At 38.7% G+C, this 26,862-nt stretch overlaps 1 protein-coding gene and 1 long non-coding RNA gene across 18 annotated transcripts in view; one reads left to right on the top strand and one right to left on the bottom strand.

Annotated features, from left to right (window-relative positions):
* The window catches only part of MCF2L (MCF.2 cell line derived transforming sequence like), a 152,796-nt gene that overhangs the window by 63,462 nt on the left and 62,472 nt on the right, over positions 1-26,862 (bottom strand). For 11 of the 17 annotated variants that reach the window (XM_021545619.4, XM_021545612.4, XM_085558717.1 and 8 more), the window contains one exon: positions 2,057-2,140. In XM_021545619.4, coding sequence (XP_021401294.2) covers positions 2,057-2,140 — 84 coding nt within the window. Of the gene's footprint in view, positions 1-2,056; positions 2,141-12,068; positions 12,603-19,238; positions 19,371-19,845; positions 19,890-26,862 lie in introns of those variants that run through there. The other 6 variants (XR_014949759.1, XM_077781573.2, XM_077781571.2 and 3 more) reach the window with 3 other exon arrangements.
* LOC146768774 (uncharacterized) overlaps positions 12,769-26,862 on the top strand; it is a 42,094-nt gene continuing 28,000 nt past the window's right edge. Inside the window, exons 1-2 of the long non-coding RNA XR_014949819.1 lie at positions 12,769-17,435; positions 17,924-26,526. This is a non-coding gene — a long non-coding RNA (uncharacterized LOC146768774). The remainder of the gene's footprint in view (positions 17,436-17,923; positions 26,527-26,862) is intronic.

Raw genomic sequence — 26,862 nt, forward strand, 5'->3', positions numbered from 1 at the left:
TTCTAAACTAATTTAGATGTTCCTCTGTATTTCCATTACAATCCAGCACAATAAGAGACACAAGTAAGAAGTGACCCTGATGTAGACCAAAACACAGAAAGCAGCATGGGTAGGGATACAGCCTCCAGGCACAAAAGCAGCCTGGGTTTCACTCCCTATTCAAGCAAGTGTCCCATGAGACCTAGATGCATCCTATTAGAGAAACTAAAGCTATTCTCAAGTATAGGTCGAATTGCTGTTAAAAAGCCAACAATTAAAATCAGAAATGCATCTAGAACATTCAGCAATACCTGCAAACATGCTATTTTACCAAAGGCACTAGTAATCTATGGACTTTCATTTTAATGAGTTTTATGCCATGTACTTAGATTCTATTTTCAAGGCAACAGTAATAAGCAAAAAAGTTCCATTCACACACTGGAAATGTCTTAAGTGGCCTTAGAGCAAAGCCCCTCTTAAAATCAACTGCAACAACAAAAAATTGTACAAAAATAAATATCAAAACATTGACACTGTACCTTCAATCACAGAACCTGTAAAACTACTATTTGGTACAGTACAGAGAATTAACCATCAACATCCTGCAGGAGAACATTAGGATAACCCCCCCCCCCCCCCGAATTCCAAAGTGAAATGAAAATGCCTAACACACAAGTTTCCCAAGAATAATAAAATACCACAATCTAATCACAGTAATCCTGCTGACCTTGAGGCAAATAAAACAAAACTCTAATTGACATGAGTGTAAACAGATAGAAGAAAATAGAAGGAGGAATGGCTGCTCTTACTGAGCTCCACTGCCAGGTGGATTTATTGAGTGCTGAAGACACTTGTGGATTTGTGAACTCAGCAATTCAACTACCACAGTCACCAGTTTTCCCCTGCCCCACTTCAGAGGGGCAAAATATAAACCCTACTTATAGCTTCATAGAAGGGTGATTCTTGCATAACACTCTGATGAGACATTTTCTGCCCATGGATAAGAATGAGCTTGGAAGGTCAAAAAAAAAAAAATTTCCAGAGAAGAATTGTAGCTTAAACACTATAATCTCAAATGAAGCTTGAACTGCCAACTTCATAAAAAATATCTTATTCTCTAAGTGCTACCACCACCCCACAGAAAACACAGTTGCTACTGCAGACCCACAGTTTAGCTTGTGTAGTAGAAATAAATAATAATTAATTGTTAATTATAACAAGTGAGCTCTTGCCAAGTAAAGCATTCCCCTGTTTCTCTGGATGCAGGATGGGATTCAGAGGGAGAAGGAACAGTCATAGAGTCCAGAGAAGTACATTTCCTTTCTGCTGAAGGATGTAGGGCAGCTCTGCAAAGCCACTGATGCTCTCCCTTTTTGTGTACTGGAGGGAGGGCACTACAGGGCCACAACTCCAGCAAGCTCAGAGCTGAACGCTTGCGAAGGCTTTTACAGGCAGAAGACAGGAGAACAAACTCAGAAACTTATCAGACACCTTCTTGCACTCAGCCTGATCAGTGAGCAGAGGCACCATCTCCCTTTGCCCATTATCAGCCAGCAATGGACTCAGCACGGAGATGGACCAAGCTCAGCGGCCAGCGCTGCATGGCACAAACACAGCCCCCATCACCAGCCTGGCACAGGTGACCAGGGCAGAGACTGCCTGTGCTGTGTGCAAGTGGCTGTGCTGCTTTTGTGCATGGGGCTGTGGGGAAACATGGTACCAGTGGTGCTTGCTCCACCATTTCAGTCACAACCAAGGTGTCAGCTTGGGCTTCAGTATCAAACAGGACAGCAGAGCCCGTGGCAGCTGGGGCTGTGAGCTGAGGACTGCAAGACCACAGCAACCACCAGAGCACCCATGCTGCAATCTCCAGTTAACTAGAAAATTACATGTAATTTTAAAATTTCCATTATACTTTAAAAAAATCTTTTAATAAATCCTTAAATAACAAGTCTTAGTAGCCTGAATTTTGAGTCACTCATTGATTTCTCATATGAGTCCTCATAGACTGTGAAAGGACAGCAGGCTGAACCATGCATATAAACAATGTGTATCGGAGGGAACACCATAGTCTTACCTGACAGATAAGCAAATTGTTTCTTTAATTGGTCCTGAATATCTGCAGCATAGAGGGGAATGATATCCTGATGCATGATTTCATCTGTGAAGAGAAAAAAAAAATAGCATTGCAAAGTCATTTTATGCAAAATTTCACAGCACCCATTAAAAAACAATAATGCCTAAAACACAGAAACTCAGGAAACTGTCTAACTTTTGAAAAATACATTAAAATCTTTGTAGTCTTTCAAGCGTTGCCAAGGGCAAACTTTGCTTTGACTAGCACACTAATAAAAGAGGAATTTACATTTACTGACATTTAGAAGCACTACAGAACTGTCACTGAAAACTGTAGAACTAAGATTCCTCAGGAATGAGGTTAAACAGTGGGATTTTTACGCATTAAATTTACTTTTTATTAAAATCTTCTCAATCAAACAAAATCAAGAAACTTATGATTTCTCTAGCCTGTCATCTAGATTCAAGTACCCAAGAAAACAGCATTAAATAAGATAGATAGAACTGGCTTTGAAAGTACATCTTCCCCTTGGAAGCACACACACACACTCTACCTCCAAACCGAAAAGCAATGCTTAAGCTTTTATCTCAGCCCTTCCACTTCAGCTTAGTGACAAACATTCTGCTTTCCCAAGCCTTGGTTTTCTGTCCCAATGTTTCAGCAGAGGCATTTCCCACAGCATGTTTCCAGAGGTCAAACAGAAACCTGAGTTTTGCTGATTGTGACAAAGACTGCGTGATAGAGTTGCTTAATTCATAAACCGAGACCTTGTTTTTTACAAGGAAACAAGAAATTTTACTCTTGTTTGCAATTCCTAAAAAATAATTATGCCACATATTAGCCTCATTGAAAAGTACAGAAGAGAACAGCTTTTTCTTTAATTGGTTATGAACATTTCTTTTAATTTGACATTGTACTGACATTACAGTTTTGGGTTTTAATGTACATTGAAATGCCATTAAGATAGGTTTTGACACTCAGAGCTGTGAATGTGCACAGGAAAAGTAAGTAAAAACCTAAAACTGATGTAAGGATTAGTGTTACTTGCACTAAAGTACAAGTTGAATTAGAGCTCTGGTCCTCAAGGACTTGCTGTCACTGAGGTCTTTCAAAAGCTAGATCGTGAGCAGACAGACACTTCTATGAGTAATTCTCACATATGTAAAATTCTGAGAACTGCAATTATTTGAGAATAGCAAAAAAGCCACTTTCAGTTACTTCTTCCATATAAGCAAGAACTTATACTGTGAAACAGAACTTCTCTGTTCTCTGTTGTCCCGTTGGGCAGAGGAAGACCCGTGACCACTTTCAAGGTCACACACTGATCAGAGCTCTTTTCCTGCATCCGGCAAATGCTGCCTGATCAGAAGACCTCTGCATACCATGCTGTCAAATCCATAAGTGGATACTTTTCACTGTTAAGTCATATTTTACCCAGACCTTCAATTATGTCACCATTTCAACAGAACACTGAACACAGATGTTTCAAAACTCCAATCTCAGATGGCCAAGTAATTTCCAGAAGAGGAATATCCCACTTCTCCAAAGGAAAAAGGATTTTAGAGTTTATTTTTGCTGTCTGTGCCTTATGATACAAGGAGACCTCCTGCAGCGGTGTTTAAAAAACTACACAGCCTTGATTCTGCAAACCAATACCTGCAGGTGGACCCATAAACCTGAATATAAACTCTTACAGGATTAATGCTAATTTTTTGGTGGGAGATTGGAAAAGGGAAAATAACATCATCAGTCAATAAAATGCCATCCTGGCTTAAGTCACAGGCAGACATAATTTTCATTACTGCATAGCATGGCATGTAGTAAAATTGTTGACTTTTGCATATGTAAGTAAATACATGACACACTACACTGTTAGAGGCAGGATATTCCCAAGGAAGAGAAACTATCTGTCATGTATCATTACATAAGGATCACTATTTCCCCATGTAGCCCTGTGATCAATCCCACTGTGCCAGGTGAGTAACCAAGGCTATATTTCATTGCTCCAGTGTTCCTTCTGATAGGAGCAGCAGCTTTTGCCTCCTGCACAGGTCAGCCCCACAGCACTGGTCAAATACTGCTTCACAAAAAAGATAATCTCTTCTTCCCCCTGGTTATAAACTCAGTTTTAACTCAAATGTAAGAGCCTGTCTGTTTGCAACTGGAGAAGCAGCACAGTGTGTCCACTGACAGACACCAAACTGCTCTTCCTGCTGCACTCCCCTCTACCAAAGTCATCTCATCTTGCTCTTGCTCATTCGGTTTCAAGACATACTTCTAAAAGCCAAGGATGCACTAAAATCAGAGCTGATTTTCAATAATTTGGAACAACCAAGATAAAAAAATAGCAGCACAAAAAAGAGTGCAAGGAAATGCAGCTCTTGGAATTGTCAAAAAGATCACATCCAGCAGTTCAACAGGATACCCACTATTACCACCCATAGATTTAGCCAGAAATCTTTCTTTAATGTGTTTTCTTTCTGAGGGGATGCAATTGTAAAGACTCATTGGTCTGCACCATTTCCATGACTTTTAGCACCCCTCTGGAAAAGAGTTCATCACTGTTTGGGGTTCAATCTGATTTCACTTCAAGGCTGTCCATCATTACTTCAATATGCTATTTCTTTAAAAGGATAAGGCAACAAAAGGCACACATGCTAAATAGACTGTGAGAGCACACATTCCTTACTCTCATGTCCTCTGGGGAAAATATTTTCTTGGAAATATTCTTTAAATAGAGAACCTGCCACCTGCTACACTCTTTAGGGATCATTTCCATTTTTGTAAAGCTAATTAGGTGCACATTAAAATACAGAATTACTGAAATCTGCTTACTATTTTGTAAGGAATTTTTATAGGATCAAATTCCACTTGTACTTGAATTAAGATTCATACAGCCCATTATTTCCCCTGTTCTACCTTTTCTGCTTTACACAGTATTTTCAAAGCAGAGATCTAAGAGTGTGTCTGTTGTACTGTACCAAAAAGTAATTGCTGAAAAAATTTGTTCATATCAAACATGCTTGAATATCCTGTCTTTCCTGAGAAGCTCACTTAAGAAGCTTAAAAGAAAGTCCCTGGGATGATAGTGCATCTGGCATTGTAGGTGATAATAAACAGTAAAATGAGGTTCTTTAAAGTTAGTACTGCTTTATTATTATTATTATTATTTAAACCCCTACACATAAAATATCTGGGAACGTGCAAAGATTTTTTTTTAAGCTGACATCTGGAGGTACTTTAAAAAAATCCTCACATTATCTAGTGTTCAAATTATGAGTGTAAGAGGGCAGAAGTGTCATCTTACTAATATAAAGGAATCAGTTAAATATATGGTTCTTATTACAAAAAGCCTTGCTCACTAAAAATGTGAAACACTATCTTGCAGATATATCATCTTCTAATTCAAATCTTGCTTTGATAGTCCTGTCTCAATGATAAAGGATAATGGCTTAGAGGGACTTGTCCACATCCCATCAGAAGCACCTGACTGCATTTCAGATGAAGTGGGATGACAGATTTAAGCACGAGTGCACAAAGATAACTTGTGCTTGAATTACCTGGTGCCAGCAAGCCCCAAAGAACCTGGGATCTGAGAAAACAATCAATGTAGCCACAGTCAAGAATCCCCCTTATTGATAAAAAGCTCCTCTTTCTTTTCTAATCAAACTAAAACTCATCATCACTTGTTAGACATGCAGAAGTAAATCCATTTTCACAGAAGACAAAATTTGAGTGGACTCTGAACTGACTGCACCCACATTACACACAAGGAAGTTTCCCAACGTGAGTTGTGAGCCTCCTGTAACCAGTTTGATAAAGTTCCCAGCAAGCCAGCTGCAATTACACCACCCTTTGAGTAGTTCTGCAGGAAATTCTATGGCCATTACTTTATACTGATTTGAAAGCTGATCTATTTGTACACATCCGGACACAGTTACGCCTTACAGCACAGATCCCAATAGCATATCTGAAATCAAATGACAAATAATTTCTCTTCCTACACTTTCCTTCTGAATCTGCAAAATTTTCATGAAAACTTGTCTATGGCTTCTCTATGAAATCCATGCCTTAAATTGAAGGAATATTTTATTTTCCTTAACCAGTTTTGCTTTGGATCTCCTCTGGAAAAGCTTACCCACCCAAAGAGTTGAATGCCTTTTATGAAGGAGGCCTTAATTTGAAAAATCTCTTCATTAAACCACCCTTCCATCTGGTAATTATAAATGCAAGATAATGATTTTCAGAGCAGTCCCTTCATCTCTCTCAGCCCCAAGGCAAATCTTTCATTTCCTCATTCCTCGCTCTTCATCTTCACCCCCTGACCACCACTACTAACAGTCAGCTCCTTTGTGAAGCCCCCCTCAATCAGGAAAGAACCAGAGACCAGCACAGAAGTCCTCTTCTACTCTAAGCCACCTAAAACTAATGAGCTGCTCAAGATGCCAAGTGAGCTTTCCAGCTTTAAAACTGAATTTTAAGAATCACTGCTGATTAGTGACAATGCCTGCAAGCTCAGTGCTTGGTATGCTCAGGCATAACAGCTGCAGACGAGGCTCCTCAGGTCCTCATGTTATTTATAGCCACATTGGGCTGATGACAGGAATTTCTGCAAGCGTTCATAAACTAAGATTTCAAATCTCACCATTTCAAAATACCTTTAGGAAAAGTTCATTCTGATTTCATTTGACTACATCATTATTAAAATGATGGACCAGGAAAAGTGAGTGAATAAATGCAGAAATTTTCATGCAAAACAGAGTTATATGTTGAAGTGTAGTTGGGAAGGAACTTATCATCCGGGCAAAACAGTGCTTTTGCAACTTTCTTGTTTCTGGTGAGCTAAAATATTCTAAGCAAGCAGAAAATGCAAGTTCTTTGCTTCTACCAGCTTCCCAGTTGCTGGCACAAAGAGATATAAAACAAGCTAGTGCTCCAAACTGCTTCATATGGCATTAAGTGTCCAATAAATATTTTAAATTATATAGTTAGATAAGGATTTGACTTTTAAGACCTTTACAGACTACAGCTAAGCTCTATCTCCCATTTCTTCTCCTAGTTAGAAAATACTATTTCCTTTCAAAAGCCCTGGTACATAAAGCAAAGACTTAAGTTGAGATACCTTTTCTTTTAAGAGAATCAATGCTCAATACAAGTTCCACTTCCATAGCATTGCTAAGTTCAGTAAATTTTCTGTCTCGCCTATTGTCACAATATGCAGAGAACAGCATTACTATATACCCAGTACTCCAACAGGCTAGGATGGAATCCCATGCATCTTCAGTTTTAAATAAAGATCTATTGAGTCAAGACTTGGAAGTGGTATTGCCAAAGAAAATCTAAATCTTAGGAACAATATTCCCTGTATTATAAGCCCAGGCACAGTGGACACAGACTTATTGTTGAGCAGTGTTTTAAATGTCTAGTGCATCAGAAAACCTGACTGATTCTTCACAAAGTCCAGAAATTATATTTCTGCAGCACTGCTCATATTTCCTAAACTTTGGTAATACTTAAATTATTCCACTGAAATGAAACTAGGTAATTCTGCTTCATTGATTGATCATACCTGAAGAACACAGCAACTACTTCAAAACACACAAATTAATCCCCAAAGGCTACAACTCCAGAATTTAAATATGAGAGGCAGGAACTTGTCATGGGTTAAAGAACAAAAAATAAAACCCAACATCTTTGTACAGAAACCTACTGAACCCCCTACTTTACTCAGGTAATTTCTGCTTTCTGCAATCACAATATCCATCTGTTTCTTCTCTGAGATCACAGAGTTGGGGATTTGGCACAAGACTACCTACTTGTGAGAGTAAAACTGTGAGAATGATGGTTTGGTTTCAGATAGGGAGATTAAACACTGATCTTTCCTTTAAAAAAAATGTTTTGAGGTATGCAGCAAATGCAAAGCTCTTACCTTGGCTCAAAATGACAGGAGGTGTAACAGCTACCATTTTCTTGAGTCAAATTTTTAAATACCTGCTCAAGAGCACACCTTGGGAGCCAAGCAAGATTTTGGTTTCTTTCAAACTCTAGGATTATTGGATTTGACTGCTTATTATATATGCCAAAGTATTTTTTTGTCTTTCTTCTGCCACCTCCCCTTTTGAGAAAGGCAACAAAGTTCTTCATCTTATTTTGCCAAAATAACATGCCCTCAAGGCACAAACATGAGAGGAAATACAACACCCTCTCTTTCATATATAATAGATGATTTCACAGGATACTATGAGTATTAAATACTACAGCTTCTTCCTCCTCTGCTTCATCAGTCACACCTACTTGGCACACTACTCTGTAGCCCCCAGCTTGTCAGGGATCACCTTTAAGTTTGGATATGGCTTACAAGAGAAACCAAACTAGTTAATCATCTGTAACCAGAAGAAAGTGGTGCAATAATTAGAAAGTTAATCTAGGGATCAAACCCAAACTCTAGTATTTCTTTGTTCTTGAAGAAAATCCAAAGAAGACAAAATGTGAGAGGGGTGTGTGTTGCAATTTTGCAAGACATCTCAAAGTGTTACCAGTTACAGCATCTAATCTGTTTTACCATGCTTTTACTGCATGCATCTCAAGTGTGCCCATTCTATTTTGTATTAAGCACAGAATTAATTTTAAAATTAAGCACAAAATGGGCTTAAAGATAAAGCAGCATCAGTGTAGGATAAACCTCACGTGCACAGCATGCTCTTACTATTGCCACAACAATATTGCTCTCTTCTTCCCAGGATGTCCTGAAGGAAGCCAAGCCTGCTGGCAAACCCTATTCTGTTCTTTCAGGATAGTTTCAGACTGCTAGGAACCACTTAAATATTGCCAAAATTGCAGCATTGTTAACTCCCCAATACTGCAAATCATGCTGAATGTACAGAATAAAAATCCAACTGAAGTATTAGATGTACTTAGTACCTACAAGCAGCAGATCTTGTAAAAAGCAAAGATTTTTTAAAAATAGTGAAATAGTAGAAAAAGACTGAGCAGTAGAGAATGCTCCCGTAGCCAGGACTCAAGTGATAAGAAGGGAAATGACCCAGATGTGTTTCACTCAGTACTTTAGCAAGCAAGCCTCTATGGAATAACAAAGACATTAGCTTTTGCAAACTGCATTTTAATAAGATTTAATACTCTGGGAAAACTATTACAGGAATTTTGCTTTCTAAATACTAAAGCCCTGAAAAGAAGCAGAAGTCTTCCAAACACAGAAAATGGAAAGATGAACTCTCAACAGAAGAGCCAAATGCAAACTAAAGGATTCATCTTCAGTGAGCCTGAAAAACTAATGATGCAATCACTCAGCTTAAACATATATGCTGAAGTGGACATGTTGCAGAGAATTAAAGCAGAGGTTTGTCTCCACCAAAACCACCTGCTTTCAACTCTTCCTCTTCAGAAAAATACGTATCTCAAAGCAGGCCCCAAAGCTTTAACTGAAGTCAACACACATAGGACCTGTGTGTGAATATGAATACCTGTCAATTCTACCACACAGAACGCTATTTTTCTGTGTTATTTTGGAAGCATGGTAAGTTTTTAAACATTGGGTGATTTTTGTTTGTTCAAAAAACAAAAACCAAACACTTTTATAAAGCAGCAAAGTGGTAAAATCGTATTGCTTATTGTACACATCTATTCTGGAGATAAATTATAGGAGTGGTAACAATTGTGAGGTTGCACAGAATGGGTTGGGTTGGAAGAGATCTTCAAAGATCATCTCATTCCAACCACACTGCTGTAGGCAAGGACATCCTCTACTGGACCAGGCTGCTCAAGACCCCATCCAACCTGGCCTTGAACACTTCCAGGGTGGGGCACCCACAACTTCTCTGGGCAACCTGTTGCAGTGTCTCACCATTCTCATTGTAAAATTAATTTTCTTCTGTATGCCAAATCCAAGCCTATCCTCATTCAATTTAAAATTAGCATTCCTTGTCCAGTCATTGCAGGGCCTGGTAGTAATGTCTTTCTTGATTATTATAATTTCAATAACACAGAGGACGGAGAGAATAACTTCCAAGAGAAATTATATCATTTTATGGTACACACAAGTACAGTTTTTAATGTAACTATACATCTATAAAATTATGTTTTGAAAGGGAATGTGTGAGTATGAGAGAGAAAGAAGGACTTTGTGTTCACTAAGAGGCTTGTTTAAAGCAGTGTACTAGTTTTCAGCTAAAACATTTACTTGTAAACTTCTCAGTATTTGGAACTCTGATTACAGATTACTTATAAAGAAGAGGTTGCTGAATTCATAACCCAACTGGCTGCCCTACCTTACCACACAGATGACAGAGCTGTTAATGATCTTGAAGCACTGAACAGTGCCATGAAAAAGATGAAACATGTCATGCCTCTCTAAAGCACTGCAAATAGGAACTACTTCAGGTAGTTCAGAAGCAGGACATAGATACAGTTTAGTATCTCCCATAGGCAGCTACAGAATCATTTAGTGCAATACATCAGCCTTGCTGAGACCTTTCATTCACTTATGTTTTCTCCCTTCTGCTGACTCTATAGAAAGCTCAGGAGAAAGAGGAAAGAATGGTGCCAGGGAACGGGACAAACCTTCTTCCCACTTTGAGCAGAATGTTCCAACAGCTCTCCAGAAAGGAATGATGTCTGGCACACTGAACATGTCCACAAGAAGTGGTGGCAGTCAACAAATGAGAATCAAATCTTGGCAGTTGCTAACAAAAGCCCTGCTCACTTATTTCTCTGTGATCAAATACAAATGAAAACACCCTATTTTAAACTTGGCAATTTACACAAGTAGTCCTGGCATGGTTACATAGACACCACCATGATCTGACACAAAACACTCCCTGGTTCTACATTCACCGTCTCCTACAGTAATCAGTGGTTTCCTAAATCCACCCCTCCCCTCTCAGGGATGCAGATGAAGATGCACATAAAGAACAAAAATTATTCAGGCTGATTACTCCACCCTTTCCATCTGATTATCCTCATATTTCTTAAACCTTTCATTCCTCCTAAGCAGCATGCCTTTTAGTATTACCCTTGGTATCATCAAACACTGCTTGAGAAGCAGAGCACTCAGACTCACGTGTTGGTAATTAGTAACACTAATTAAAGATTAGTAAGAAGATCCACCCTTTAGTTAGGAGACCCACTCTTTACATACCTGTTTTATTTAAATCTGACATTTCCAAAAGCAACAGTATTGGAAGGTTAGACACCAGTCCATGGGCTTGTGGCTCTGTCTCCTCTGCAATAGTCATGCATACCAAAAGCAGAAAACAGAACTGGGAGTGTAGATTCAGGCACCAGAATAAGGATGCAATTTTTGCTTGTCCCAGTTCCACAAAACATGCTTTCATTTTGCAATGGACTGTGGCTACACTATTAACAGCAAATAATATCTCTACTATTTCATTATCCCTTAACAGAAACAATATTTCTATAGAAAGCTCTGACTGAAGGAATTAAAGAAATAATTCATTTTAGATCAACCCGCCTATACTAACAACCAGGGGATGCCAAACTCTATCCTGTGAAAGAAACATTGCTTTTTCTCTACCTCCAACAGGGATCAGGAGAAATTATTTATCTGGTAGTCACACAAAATGCAGTGAATTGAAAATTAAAACACACTGTGAACCAGAAACAGCAGGACAGCTCTCTGCAACGGCAAATTCCCCTTGTAAGCTTTAGCAGCTGTTCTGATCACCATAATCACAGCATGAATGAATCCTGAGCTAAGTACCTTCCATGCAAAATACAGGAATAGAGTTTGTGGATACATATGGTGTACTGAAAGATACATCTGCAAATAAAATTATATACTGCAAATTTACACAAGGACAGAACACACGTACACCCCAATAATTTATATTTATACATGAATGCACACAAGCAGAATACAACTTTTCCCTTTGTACTAAAACAGATCCCATTTTTCTCAGTAGGATAACATTATCTGCCGAAGTTCCTGTCTGACCTGCCATCAAGCAACTAAGAAAATCTGAAATACTAGACACACCTGTGCATTTCTTCAGAAGCAGCCACAATTCAGCAATATCTTTGTAGAGCAAGGAGATGAGGCTTAAGGTCATGTTGCTTCTAATTGATTTAGAGCAAAATAGTTCCGTAGACAGTGACCTATTTATCTGTGAGCTCATCCTCAGCGCAAAATGAGAGCGCAAAACTCCATCTTTCACTCGAAGCCAAGCCACTGGGGGCACAATGCCTTTCTTCAAATTACATGCAGAGTAAGTGTGCCTGTCAGCAGGCTCAGAGGTCCTCCGAAGGGCTTGCTGACTGCTGGCTACCATTTCTTGTCTTCCTGCATAAAGCACTGCCATGCATTAGATGCAAGCTGTTTGCTTTAAATATGAACACGCGCACTGTTCAAACATCAGTGTAAGAATGCATTAAAAAATTAATCCTAAATGTGCTTTGTCAGAAACCCTCCCTTTAAAAGCTGTAGTTCTAACAAACAATGGTACAGTAAGTCTAGTATTATTATCTTTTTCTACCACCCACCTCTACTCCACACAGGGAAATTAACTGCCCTTTTTCCAATGAAACTTTAGGTAGAAAGCTCCCCAGAAATACAGTCAGCTTTTCCTGTTTGTAACATGTCTTTGGTGGAACTGAACTGGGGTGTTTTCCTCAGTGGGAAACCCATCAAACACCTGTTCCCTATGAAGGAGCCTACCCAAAGCAGCAGCAGCAGCTGACAAAAAGGCATTCTACTCACGTGTGGAAATACACTGAAATCTTATTAATAAGACAATGGAAAATAAGGCAACAAATGACAAAATAAACTAGAACAGAAGTATTCCATATGACCTTTCAGACATGAATCCTGAGTGGACTTGCTTTACCTGATCCTTTGAAGTAATTGCCCAGTGACAGACTACCTGTTAATTAATACACACTTGAGATTAGTTATCGGCCATTCAGACTCACTAATACTAAGAGTGAGCCAAGAGTGACAGCAACAGCCATATGAAAACAAATGGATTGTTTTTCTTCACTTCACAGTGCTGTAAGAGTCCTCTCCCAACAAGAGAGGTCAAGGAAAGAGGACAGCGAGGATAAAAAGATTGAATTGATGGTTACATCTGTTCACAAAATCCCATTTGCAGATGGGAAAAAGCTCCATTTCTGCATTGGCACTTCCAGCCATCAACCAATCCCATAAAAGCAAACCAAAACAAACTCAGGTCACTCACAGACCACACTAGAGGTTATTTTCTGAAGCACCCTATATCTGTACTCATCTGCCATGGGCAGAAACTATTGGTAATCCCACACCAGTGAGATGTATTCTAACAAATCTATCATCTATACAAGCAGCTCTATTCAGTGCATGACATTAATATGTAACCTGAAGAATATAATCATGGTAATTTAATTTCAGTGCTGCTGTTTCATTTTGGGGTTTTGCTTTGTAATAAGCCAAAACACAAGAGTTTTTTAAGCAATATCAGATGTTTTTAAATAAAGGTAGATTTAGAAGTGATGCTCCTTAGAAATATTTTACTTAACTATTCTGTATTTTATGAGTGATTAGCACATTAGATTGCCCATAGAGTTAAAAATTAGTGAATGAGTCTTCACACCACTCCCACAAGTCATGTAAATACACTCACATGTGCAAGCTGAGATGGCGCAGGTGACCTCTCTTAGATCAGGTAACAGCATCTGTTGCACTGTCAGACACAGGATCTGTGTCTCAGCTCTAAGCCCAGACCCCCTCCTTTCCAGGGCAGCCACCTAACCCGCTGGGTGGAGCGTGCTCCCAGATCAGTATCATGACTTGTACTCCTCAGACAAAGATCACAATTCACAGCATTTTTATTTCTGGCTGTTGCACTACAGCACGGCTCCAGGAAGAACAGTCTCAGATACCCGATGCAAATATACACACTGATATTAACTTCTTACTTACCAGCACCAAGCTGCTATCAAACAGTGGGCAGAGAGTCCACTGCAATGTACTTGGCTGACCAGATACTTCTGTTAGTAGTGGTATGGGCTTGGTGTCACCTGGAGCACAGCACGCAGGAAATATAACCCTTATTATCTGATTGATAATAAATGATGATAAAGCAGACACGAGAACACTTTTCAAACATCCACAGAGGGGGAGAGGAAGTTTTATAGCCTTCCTTCAGAGATTAAAACCAGGCAAAAGAGGAGCTACACCCTTCTCCAGATAGAAATTACTCCCACCTAGATCCACACAATAAGATCTAGGAACCTGATACTTTGGCAAGCTGGATACTTCTGTAAGAAAAAAGAAATACAAAACCAAAAACCCTCCATTAATGTAAAAGAGGAAAAACAAGGACGTATAGCATGTTGGTTGTACTTGTTCTCATTGTCAAGACAGAGAGAACTATAAATCCTTGTTTTAATCAACACTGACTGCTCCAGAGTCCCTTCATGTTGTACCCAGTTGTGGACAACCACATTTTAACAGGCTTTTGCCTTCAGATTTCACATCAGAGAAAACAGTAATTCAGGTGAAAAACTAATACTAGTTTAAAAACAATTTAATTTCTTGGATTAGCATAATAGATATCTGGAACAGTCATCCTCCAGGCTCTCACCTAGATTACACCTTCCTAGCCTTAAATCTCCACACCCCACGTTTACATATATTATAGAATCATGGAATGGTCTGGTTTGGAAGGGGCCTAAAAGACCATCTAGTTCTAATCTCTGTGCCATGGGACACTTTTCAACTAGGTTGTTCAGAGTTCCATCCAACCTGGTCCTGAACACCTCCAGGGTGTTGTTTTTTTTCCCAGACTGATCAAGACGTAATAATGTCTGTTGCTAAGACCACCAAAATAAAGCACTGTATGTTCCAATCCTGCTATCTTTCAATCTTGACCAACAAGGCACACCTTCACCTCCCTCTTTTAGAGACCAGTGTCTTTAGACTTACCAACACACGTGAAGAAAAAGTACATACAGAGAGCTCAGAGTTTGCTGTGCAGGGGCCATGGAACCTGCCCCCACTCTGCTGGAGGGACAGAAGCCCACAGTGTCTCTAAGGAACTTGGTCCCAGATGCCTGGTTAAGAGGTGTTCAGACAAAAGTGATTCTTTTCCCTAGTAGTTCCATTCTGCACAGAAAGCTGGCTGTTGGGAACCTGGGGAAACACTCTTCTGGTAAAAGAGGGTTCCAGCCAGTAACCACATGGCTCTTTGTGTTAGCACTCTATTTTGGACTGTGTGCATGGGAGAAATGTTTGCTCTGTGAATATAATATCTGAATTCCTTGCTGTGCATTTAAGAGAAGAGCAGATAGAAAGAGCAAAAGCATTGGAGCAGAACATCTTTCCCTGGCTTTCATGATCCAGCTTAAAATAGAACCAGCAAACTGTGCTATGTGGGCATGCATGTTAGCAAGAAGACTTTAGGGCAAATTTAAGCTCTATTAAAACACCAAGAAGCAAGAGCTCTCCTGAGAAAATCTTGGTGGGCACAAGAGTATGTATTTATAAATGTAAAGGAATTAATTTCAACTCCACTCAAGCTCAGCACTCAGGTTCATTCTCCCTCCCACCTCAGCATGGGATGTGAGTGACAGGCTCCAGCCTGCAGAATGGAGGAAAACTCTGTGGGAGAAGCTGTTAAAGGATGGATGCAAAGTCAACTGAGGTTAAAGACTGTGTTATCCTAGTTTTATAAAACCCAGAGAAGGAAGCTACGACTGTGGCTTAAATATACAAGACACTGTACCTGCTTTATAAAGCATGTGCAAGTGTGCAGCATAAGGATGGCAATGTTTGTGGTAAAGGATATTAAAATCTGGCAAGTTCAACATTAAAATACAATAATTAAACACATTTTTCCTTCAGGGGTGCTGTACTTAGCAAAAAGCACACCAATAAAATAATGTAGCATTCAGCAAGACAAGAGCTATCTTTATAGGATCATCCTTAGTATAATGCAAATGCATACTCTCTCAAAAAGAAAAAAAATCCTAGCAAAATACACCTAACTCACACCTGTAGCTGCAGAATTTATAAATTTGTGGAATTTTTAAGACATGGAGCAATTTGATGCATAATCTGTTGGCTTCTAGTTTAGCATACTAGACTATTTAAAAATTCCATTCATTTTCTTCTTCTAATCCTTCTTGATTTTTTTTTTTTCAAAGAATGGATGCAAAAGAGGTTTCATTCTTTTTTGAAGTCATCAAGCACTCAAGATTTACAATTCTGTCTGGTTTACATCAAAAGATTCCAAGGACTGAAATTAGTTTATACACCCATTATACACACACATACACACACACACAAACATATATGTTTGTATAAATGCATTATACTAAGCAGCTTGTTAAATCTTCAGCAACAAACACAACAACAAAACAAATCCATTTTGAAACTGCTTTGGCAATGTTCAGCTTGGATGCAAAGTCATCAAAAAAGGTCCTCACATGATATCCAAGCTTAAATTTAAGCAAGGAAAACCAATCAAAAATCATGGTCAGGAAACGATACAAAAAAAAAACAATTACAGCTTCCAGCCATGAAGAAATATATTCTTTCTATTGAAAATGAGCATGCTGGAAAATACAAATAGTTGCTGGAACACTTAAAAGAAAAGATTGCTGTTCAATCAAAAGGCTGAACCCTGTACTCTCTTTCAAAAAGGGAATGCCTGGAAAAAACATAAGGAAGACTGCTGAGAAATTACATCTTAAAAGTACACTTTGCACTCTAAGACAATAATAAACTTCAAAATTTTGAAGATTACACATCTTTCACACCAGGCATCCAAAAAGTAAAATAAAGGGCAAAAGAACATGTCAGTAACTTTCAAGGCACAGTAACACCCACCAAGGATGGTACTTCTCTGGCCTCATGACCACTCTTAGGGGCTTTAACCAAAGCCATGACAGTAGCCTGATCACTGAATGCAGCTATCACACATCTGTTTCAATTTCTAATTCAAAAATTACATCTTTCTGGTGTTCTGTGAACTGAATTTTATACTTTTTTAAAATTTACATTTCCTTTCTAACAAGCTCCCCCACAAGTCTTTAATCACAGGCCTTTCCTTGGCCATGCTACAGGGTTTACCAAGGTTTCTTGTTTCAGAGAGACACAAAAAACTGGACTTTTTTTCAGGATTAATTTAATGACACAGGTGTTAGTAGTAAGCACTTTATCCTGCAGTATTTAGTGACAGTTCCCTCTATCCACAGCTGCAAAGCCAACAAAGAAATGGATGTGACCTTTTTAACTCCACAAACAGCAGCAGTACTCAGAGCAGCAGTGCCAAAATGGAGATACTGCTATTCAAAGTGCACTGGTGTGAGAGAAGAGCACTTCTGGCTTGGGGCTCAAGGTTTCTGCAGTGGTATTCAAAATCCAGAGGTGGGAGATTGCAGTCTGATGACAACTGAAAACTGTAATTAAGGGGGGAAACCAAATCACTGTTGAGCTTGGATAGAAGGCAGGACTAAAATTCAGAAATATCAAGAGGATGAGATCCATTTTTATACCAGCAGTGGGATTAAAGAAGCAAATGAAGCGGGGAAAAATATGGATGTGGAGCTTAGTGGCAGCAGAAATGAGAACTCAACAGTGAGTAATAACAACAGAAACATATTATGAAAGTAGCACAGGAATTAAAATTAGGAAAAAAAAAACAGGTTTATTATGTATTCTGAAACATATATATTAGTAAGAATACTAATTCAGTAATCAAGGAAAACCAACAGAGACCACTACAACCAGTGAAGTGTTGTGCCACAATCACAAATATATTTATAGCCAAAGTATAAAATAAAACTTTGTCAGCAATAGGAAACCCTTTTTATGACTCTTAAAGTACACAGAATCTTTTTTTTTTTTTTTTCCAGATGAACAAGATACTCAGGAAGCAGAAAAACTTTCAGGTCAAAAGTTGTGGGAGAACTGGCTCCAAAGAAAATATCATATGCTCCTGTAATACTGATGAGCACAGATAAAGGCTACAAAACTATTTATTACAAAGGAAGGAAAGGAAAATTTGCAGAAATTGTCATTTCCAAAAATCCATAAATTGCAAACAGGACAGAGAGGCAAGAAGAGAGACCTGTTTTTGATGTGAGGCAAAATTAGGAGTTAAAAAAATATTCATTCCATCACATCTCTAAAATAATCAATTGGGGTGGGTTTAGACAAGTTAATTCTGATATTTCAGTACTGAAAGATTACTCATAGCATCAAATGGAATAGAAAAAAATCTGGTTATAAGATCATATCATTACTTGTCATCTTAGATTGGCAAATATAAGCATAATTCTTCTAGAATGGGCGATCAACCTTTTTACACTGCATAAATCTGACCCACACTGTTGTGAGATTACACTTGAAAATGGTAAAATCTACATAACTGACAGGATAAAAATGCCACTGTCTTCTTACTTATAAAGACAGTTTTGATTTTGACTCATGATTTAGAATTTTTGTGGCCTGGGCGTGCACACTGCAGCCAGCTGTCTGTGGCTTTGCATCCCACAAAGTCCCCACACATGGGAAAAGTGTGAAAAAATACAAGCAAATGCACTGAGCAATCCTCAAGGGTCACTATTCCCCCCACTTAAATATTTCTAAAATGATATCTTAATTTCTCCCATTGCCAATTCTTTCACCCTCCTGGGCTTCAACAAGCTCCACATTTTCCTCAGTACAAGATACCAAACACCAGCAAATGACAAGGCCATTTTCCACTGCTCAAAAAGGAAAGAAGCAGAAAACAGACTGACTTCTCCTGGAGAGGCAACTGGGAGAATTGCTTTTGGTTCTCAACAGAAATTCACTTCCTTTAAAGAAAGGAAGTCTCACTACAATGAGAGAATAAAATACCTTATCCCTTGTACTTAGCAGCACAATATTCTTGGTTAAATTTAGTCAGTAGAAAAGAGGTAAGGCTCACAGGAGTTGCTTTTTGTGGAAAGACATTACATAAATCACACCTTTTTATTTTGTAGATGCAGGTTTTAAAAGAAAATATTAACATATTATTTTAAAAGGCAGTGGTTCATTTGATGAGCTACTTCTATAAAATAAGTTTAAAAAAAACCTAAGCAGGCAAAGAGCTGTTATAACATCCATAAACAACTGCAGCACAGCAGCTGTAACCGTGTCCTGTTTCCAGTCTCTGGGATCCAAACAGGAAGCCTATGCTCTTACCTGATGGAAAAAGCAGCCAGTCCCTGCGATTTTAATCAGCCTAAAGCAACATTCTCCTTCTTTTCCAGCCTCCGGGATGCTTCCTGCCCATTCAGGGAAGCAGTGTGAAGGACAAACTTTTTAACAGCAGCAGTACTTTCATTTTCCACATTACAGCCAGCTCCTTGCCCTGTTACTGTATTTACTTTTGGCCCAGGTGTGACAGTGCAGGCTGGCTGGAGGTGTGAGACAACAAAACCCCACCTCTGCCAAGGGTGGTTTGTGAGCACCAGCCTCTCATCAGGCTGGATTCTTCAGCACACCTTAAAAACCTTCACACTATTTCAAGATGAGTAATAGCAGAAAGAGATGCACCAGCCATGTAAGAGATGTAATTATGCAAACTTATATAAACTTGGCAGCCCACCACATCAACCTCCCAACCTCCACCAATTGGGATGTCACAATTAACAGAAAGCAATGCTTCTGGGTTCCCCCACATCTGCAGTTCTGGGAAAATGCCTCAACCCTAAGAGGCTTTTGAAACAGTTTTGTGTTTCTTTTCCTTTCCATAAAGAGAATGAAGATGTAAAGAAAGATGAAACGAAGGCCAAAGAGCAAATTCCACCTGTTCTGACACATGCAGCAGCTGAAGTAATGCCCATGAATCTCACAAGAGCAAGACACAACAGAGACGCTATTCCCAGCCATTCTTTCTGCTCTTCCTCTTGTTGACTCTGCAAAAAAATGCATTTATTTTCCATCAGCTCCTGCCTTACCAAGTCTGTTACTGATTAGTTCAACATAATTTGAACTGAGCTCTTATTTGCACTAAGCAAAAAAAGCACAAGGAAAGTGGATCAAAGGTGAGGGCACTCTTTGTAGTTCCCTGCTCTACAGTGGCAGCAAATGAGGTTCAGTTCAGGTCTCATCCTACAGCCCATCTTTGAAGTATTTAACAGTGTCTTTTAAACTTGATGTCCATTGCCAAAAGCCTCCATGTCTCCATGCTCAAACACAGCACATCCTCCAACTGCTGCTGTTTTCAGCCCCACACTGCAGCACTTCAGCCAATGCTGAACACTCACAGACACCTTTCCAGGACACCAAATGCTCAATACCAAGGATAACAAATGCAGATACCCACCCAATTCAAAGCATCAGCAAAGAACTAAATATTCTGTTCTCAGACAAAGAACCAAATACTCTGTTCTCAGACCAACAGAACAACAGCAAATTAGTATTAAGAGTATTAAAAGTACCTCCACTTTCTAATGAGGAATTAATTTGAGGGAAGTTTCAGGGCAAGAAATTGAAGTTTTCTTTCACAAATACCTAGTACACATTTCTTCAGAGCATTTAGGCAAGTAAGTTTTAAGAGGCCCTCAAATATTCCCTTTTTTCCCCATTCTGAGTCTCTGAGTCTGACATATAACACATATTCAAGTCCCTGCTGCTACTTGCATGTAATTCCTTAGGGTACAAAAAACCAATGCATATCTTATTTTTAATAAATCTATTTTATTAAGTAGTGAAGAAAACAGCAGCTCAGCTGTAAACAGGTAACAGCATATAAGTATGTTATTCTCCGTAAACCAACAACAAAAAGCCTTTACTTTATTGAGCTTATTTCACATTTTCTTCTTCAAGCAAGCAGAAAGAAGCTCTCATTGCATCTGAGTGGAAGGAAAAAACTTAGTTTTATTATGAGTTTGCTCAAAAGCACTTGCATCTGCCCGGCATCTCCTGGCAGCTGAGTGGTATTTAGCTTCAGCCAGCCCCACTGGGGTGAATTCACAGGCATTAAAGGTTTACAGGTGTAACAGCAGCAGTTGGCTGATAAAACCTTGTGCAAATACCCCTCTTGCAAGGAGCACTTTAGATCAAGCACTGTGCTATAAACCAGCAAGCAAAGTTTCTCCTGCAGCTTAAATGGTGAGAAATAGCCCTAATGCAAGCCTGTTCCCATCTGTGGCAGCAGTTCCGCTGAAGTTAGTGCCTCCCATGCAACAGCAGAGATTGGCAGCTAATCAGTATATTTCTGGTGTACTCCACAATTTGGCACACTGCAACCCAAAGCCTACTTTGTCACGTTTTCTCTGGTTTTATATTATTGTTTTATACCATGTTGCCTCCTCTCACTTGCTTAACTGTCATCACTGTGATCTAAAACATGTCTTCTCTCCCTGAAGCACCGCTGCCTTCTACATGAGCAAACTCTGTTTTTTCCTTTCTAAAAAAACATAGTCCCATAGAGGAAATAGTTTTTAAAAATTTGAACTATTCACGAGTGAACAAGCCCATTGTTTGCAAAGAAGACTTCAGGGCAGCAGCACGCTACCATGACTGTGCTATAGAGCATCCACAAAAATCCTGTGGACCACAAGGGTTCGAGGCTGGTGGTGTGCAGGGACAGAGCATTCCCATTGTTTAAATGTAAACAATAATAATAATAGGGTTTTGTAACCAAGAGGAGGAAGCAAACTAATGTGGAAAACAGTTGTTATTGCTTTGCTTATGACTCATTGTTCCCAGAAAATATGCTGGGTTACTTTGTAATGATGATGGGGATAAACTGAGGTGACCTGAAACTGGGCAAATGGCTGAAACCCCATCTGATAAGATGGGCTTGGGAATACCTTTTCTCTTTTTTACACTGGAAGCATACCAGAGTGGGAAACATTGGGTGAAGGATCCATAGGTCTTGTGACTATAAGACTTTTATCCCTGAAAAAGAGAACAGACAAATCCCAGTTTAGGGATTAAACACTGCCAAATGGTGGCTTGGACACCTTCAGGGAGAAAGCTGTCACATGAGTCCAAGCACATGATTCCCAAAACAACCTTCTGACTCCTCAAAACCTAAAGTTATTACAGATTCTTCCAACACACCCAAGTTCTCTGCATACAATTTAATATGCATTTAGGCAACTGAATATAGTAAGAAATTTAAAGGACTGGGTCAAACTCCCAAATCCTTCTTTTGGCAAAGGCAAAGAAACAGGCTTTATTGGGAACCACCAAGACAGTTCTTATGTTTTTAGGCTTTAATATCAAAGGTAGATATCAGCAAACCTCCATTAACTGCTGCTTTCAGTGAATGTAACAGCAGAGGTTGGTTTTGTGCTAAACACTTGAGGTGTTTATTATTCATACCTGGGAGCATGCTAACCAGCTTAGAACACCCAAAAAAACTTGGAATCTTGAATTTTTTTTTCACAAAGAATTGAGCCCTAAAATAACTCTATAAAGGCAAATGACAACATCTGCAAAAATTATTATTACAACTTACCTTGCAGACAAAGAAATTAATTTTCAATAGCTGGAAGTCAGAAAAAAAATCAGAGACAGAACCAAGGTCAAATGCTATCAACCAAAGGGAAAAGTGTACACTGAAATACACCTTAACTTGCACCTGAAGTCCTTAAACAGTCTTTGACATCCATCATGGTAGATGACACAAATGAACAGTCAAGTTAAAATGTCTGAAGACACTACTAGAGATTTGGATGGTAGAAGCCAGAGAGTTTGAAAGGAGACTTGAAAGAGAGCTGTGTTCTCTCCAGAAGGACATGTTTTGAGCTTGTTTCAAAAATGCAGCTATAATAAACAGTATTAGAAAGATGAAGTTTCTCTTCTGTAAAAGGATAGAGGCAACATCTTGAATTCTTCATTTCACTTACTACCTCTCTTTAAAAACAACTGACGTATTAATCCCTATCCACTTTCTCATACATACCTTTGGAATCCACCAAAGATGGTAAGAATCATGTAAGTGTTTGGCTGAAGCAGAGAAGATATTTCTTTTTTAATCATGATGTCTTAGGAATTAGTATTCTGCTTCATGGACTCACTGCATGAAACAAGTTACTTATGTTCCATGAAAGAAGACAAAAACAAAGGCAATATATATTGCATCTTTCCTTCAAGTAAAAGCCTGAAAAGCAAGGAGCTCCTTCCCCAAAAGCCAAAAGACACAGATAAATGAGTTCTTCCATTAGTTTTCTGCCACAGAATCATATAAACTATATGTCACATACTTCTAAAGTGATTTTTCAGAGAAATAAATCAAAAGAGGGAAGAATTCAGAGAACTACTTATCACTAACACAATTAAGCAACTATGTTAAGCTTGTCCATCTGAAACTCCTAATAGTTCTCAGAATATAGCCCTGTCCAGATTTAGATTACTATAGGTAATTCACATATCACAAGAGCTGTTGTAATCCAGGACAACTGTAAGATTAATTTTCATGACAATCGACTGGACACAATTTTTAAAAATGGACTTTTGACTTACTGCTCACACCTGAAATTACAGCTTCACTCCCTCCCAACTAGTCCACAAACTGCTGTTGTCTGTTAAGTGGACAAAACTCCTAAATAAAAGACAACTGCAAGCCATTCAGGATCTTTCTCTAGCTTGGTCCCTGGAATCACTTTTTTGTGACCTCTATTTAAAAAAGCTCCAGAGTTGACTAGAAACTTTGAAGTTACAAAAGGTAAGACTGATAATAATTAGATGAGGCTGAGATTCACTGCATGTTGTCAACAGTGCAGGTGGAAAAGTCTCACATTTTTTTCCACCTGAGGGATAAGAAGGGAGAAGAGGCAGTCCCTACAGAAATTTCCCAGGTCTTTCCCTTAGTTCTCTGGCTTCACTCCAAAAGGAAAGAATGAACTTACTCAACAGCCTGGTCCCTCACACTGAATTGTGAACAAGTTGACAAACTCACAGTCAATGACACAAAAAGACTCCTGACAGATACTACTGAAGAGTAAAGGCTATGTGAAAACCAGAGCTGTCAGCAGCCCTTGGCCATCTTGTTGGTCACCAACCAACAAGACTGCAGAATGTTTCATGCCATACTCAAGTTCAAGTGCAAGAAACAAACTGATGTTGGATAAACTGCAGACTAAAATAAAATCTTTTTTGGGATGTTTTTTTAGATCACTGAGCAAGAAATGAAACACATAAAGTTGCACTGATCTCTGCTTCCTGATTTGGAAGAAGATGTAATGGCTCCAAACCACTTTATTTTTAAGATAAATTAAATAAGTAAATACAAGAGCTAGCTTTAGTCAGGGAGTGCTGGAAATCTTACAATAAACTTTGATCCTATTGGCTTAGGTTGTTTCAGCACGAGGCTGTGTGTGTTTGACCTTTTCAGGTAGGCTTAACCTCTGAGGTTAATTTGAAGATCATGTGGGATTTCGTTAAACACTGTAAGCATACACAGTAACAGGAAGTAGTGCAAACCATCCCATTAAGCATGGCTTCAGCAGAACTAAACAGATTGCAACAGCATATGAGATTGGCAACTTCTTGGAAGAACAATGAAGAAGATAAAGGGAGTAAATAAAGCTACATCCTGGCTCAGGACTGGTTCTGCCCAGAGAGTAAATATCTACTTGTTGACAATTCCCCATGTGGGAAAGCAAAAGTCATTTTAACTCTAAATTATTGAAGCAAAGTCCCTCAGATTTTTCACTATTGTATTTTTTTCTCCATATATTCTTCAGTGGCCATGAAAGCAGGAAAAATATAAATTCCTAGTAGCTCACTGCCTATTATGGTATAATGTCATATACAGCTACTCCCTCTAATTAAATGGGCTTTTCCAATAGCACTAATGGTCAGGAAGACATTTTTTCCCCCATTTAAAGAGTCAAAGGCACAGTCAGATTTCGTTTTCTGGGGATTCATTTTACACATACTGAAGTAATGGAACTATTTTTCACTTTTTTTCCCTCCATTCACATGTGCAACCCTTAACATCACACAACAACAACCCCTTAGAATAGGTGTGTTCCTTGTAAGAAAACTCAAAGACAGCTAAATTTTAGCAAACAGGGAAAAAGAGAGGCTGAAGAAGTCCAAGGGAGCAGGCTCATGGAGTTCAGTGTGGGTCTACAGAAGAGGACCCTAGAGGCACAGTCTTATATTACCCCCAGTTCTGTGTGCATGTTTCTTGCCCATTAGAGAAACTCTTAGAAGTCTTTGTTTTCTTGGAAGAATCATCATCCAGGAGCCTAAAAGTGGGGGTCTGTGTAGCAGTATCCTAAAACTTATTAATATCTTATTATGCACACAGCAGGAGAAGTAACATTCTTTCCTCTGAATTAAGGCACCAAAAATTTGGAAATAGTAACTTTTACCACAGCACAGTTCAGAATGTTCTAATTGCATTCAAATCACTTCTTTAATATAAATAATAGGACATAATAAGCAGATTCAGAAATCTTGAGTGGGACCAATCTCACAAATCTGCTGATAATGTCATGCTTTTTAGATATTTCTACTTTCTATCACAGCATGCATCTTAATGTATTGTAGAATACAATTTTCAAATCATGCGTTTCTTTCACTTTTACTTTTTAACACAAAAGATAAAGGTTTTAAAATTTTTTAAAAAGCCAAAAAATGGTTTTAAAAAGAAGGGGAGGCTAAGGTCCCTCAGATTTATAGGAGAGGTCAATACAGACACTTAACTGAAGGAAGAAAAACATTTGCCAGTGTTGCTGAATTGGTATCTGAGTAGTAATAACCTTTTTATCAGAGAACATATACTGAACACATCCCAGTTAAATTGCATGGTGATGCTCTGAAAATAATTTGAGGGAAGAAACAGTTTACTTTTGATGGATAGCCAGCTTGGGACCTTTTCTGTCTCCACAAGGATGTCAGCTGTGACTGGTTTTGCTGATGCACTCACTTTTCACCAACTAACTTGCCAGACCAAATACATCAATTACATACATTCCAGTTATTAAATGGTAATAAATTAGAGGAATGCTGTCTGAAATAAAAAAGGTCTATAAAAACGTTATAAGAAAATTTAAATCCTACAATTCCTGATGTTTTACTTTCTTTGGAAAAAGGGTTTTTAAGTGCAACTCAAATACTACCATTTACCACTCAGGCTCTCCAAAGATGACTTTTCTATGAACAGTGTGTTTTCAAGGATCAATGAGCTAGCAAAGTTTATATTGAGACTCTTGAAATACATGGGGGGTTTTGGCACATATAAAACATGTTTAAAATGTTTTATTAAAGAGCACAGCCCCAAGCCACACACCTTACACACCCCTGACTTAGCAGACTACACAGGTCTGTTTACATTTACAAGATCTACGAGTTATAAGTTAAGGCAACTTACCCTGCGCTACAAAGTCCAGCCATGAACACCATTCTGAGAAAAAATAATAACTCTTCATTTCTGCTACTGAAATTCCTCTCTGATCCATCATCAGAGAAGAAAGAGGTCCGCTTTTCCCTTCCCCTGCTCAGAACAAACTGCTCTGAGAAGGTAAGAGCTTTTGCATTACCTGAACTTTGTTCCATAAATACAACAGGTGGCACAAGATGACTTTACAAATATATTTTCTCCCACTAATGCTATTGTTCTTGTAATTATCTCTTTAATTATAGTGTTTTCCCCTCATCACCCCACCCTGAATATTTACAGACTGCTGATACACCCAGTGTCTGATACAGTATATATAAGCATAAGCCCTTAGCATATTTTTGTTCATGTTAGGCTTTAACAAGGCAAGCAAAACTGTTTTTCATGCAGATATTCACAATGCTATCTGGAACTAGTCATATTGAATTGCTCACTCACAGGTCCAGTTTATCACCTCTG

The sequence above is a fragment of the Lonchura striata genome, chromosome 1 (genome assembly GCF_050655825.1).
Source record: "Lonchura striata isolate lonStrDom1 chromosome 1, ASM5065582v1, whole genome shotgun sequence".
NCBI classification, from domain to species: domain Eukaryota; kingdom Metazoa; phylum Chordata; class Aves; order Passeriformes; family Estrildidae; genus Lonchura; species Lonchura striata.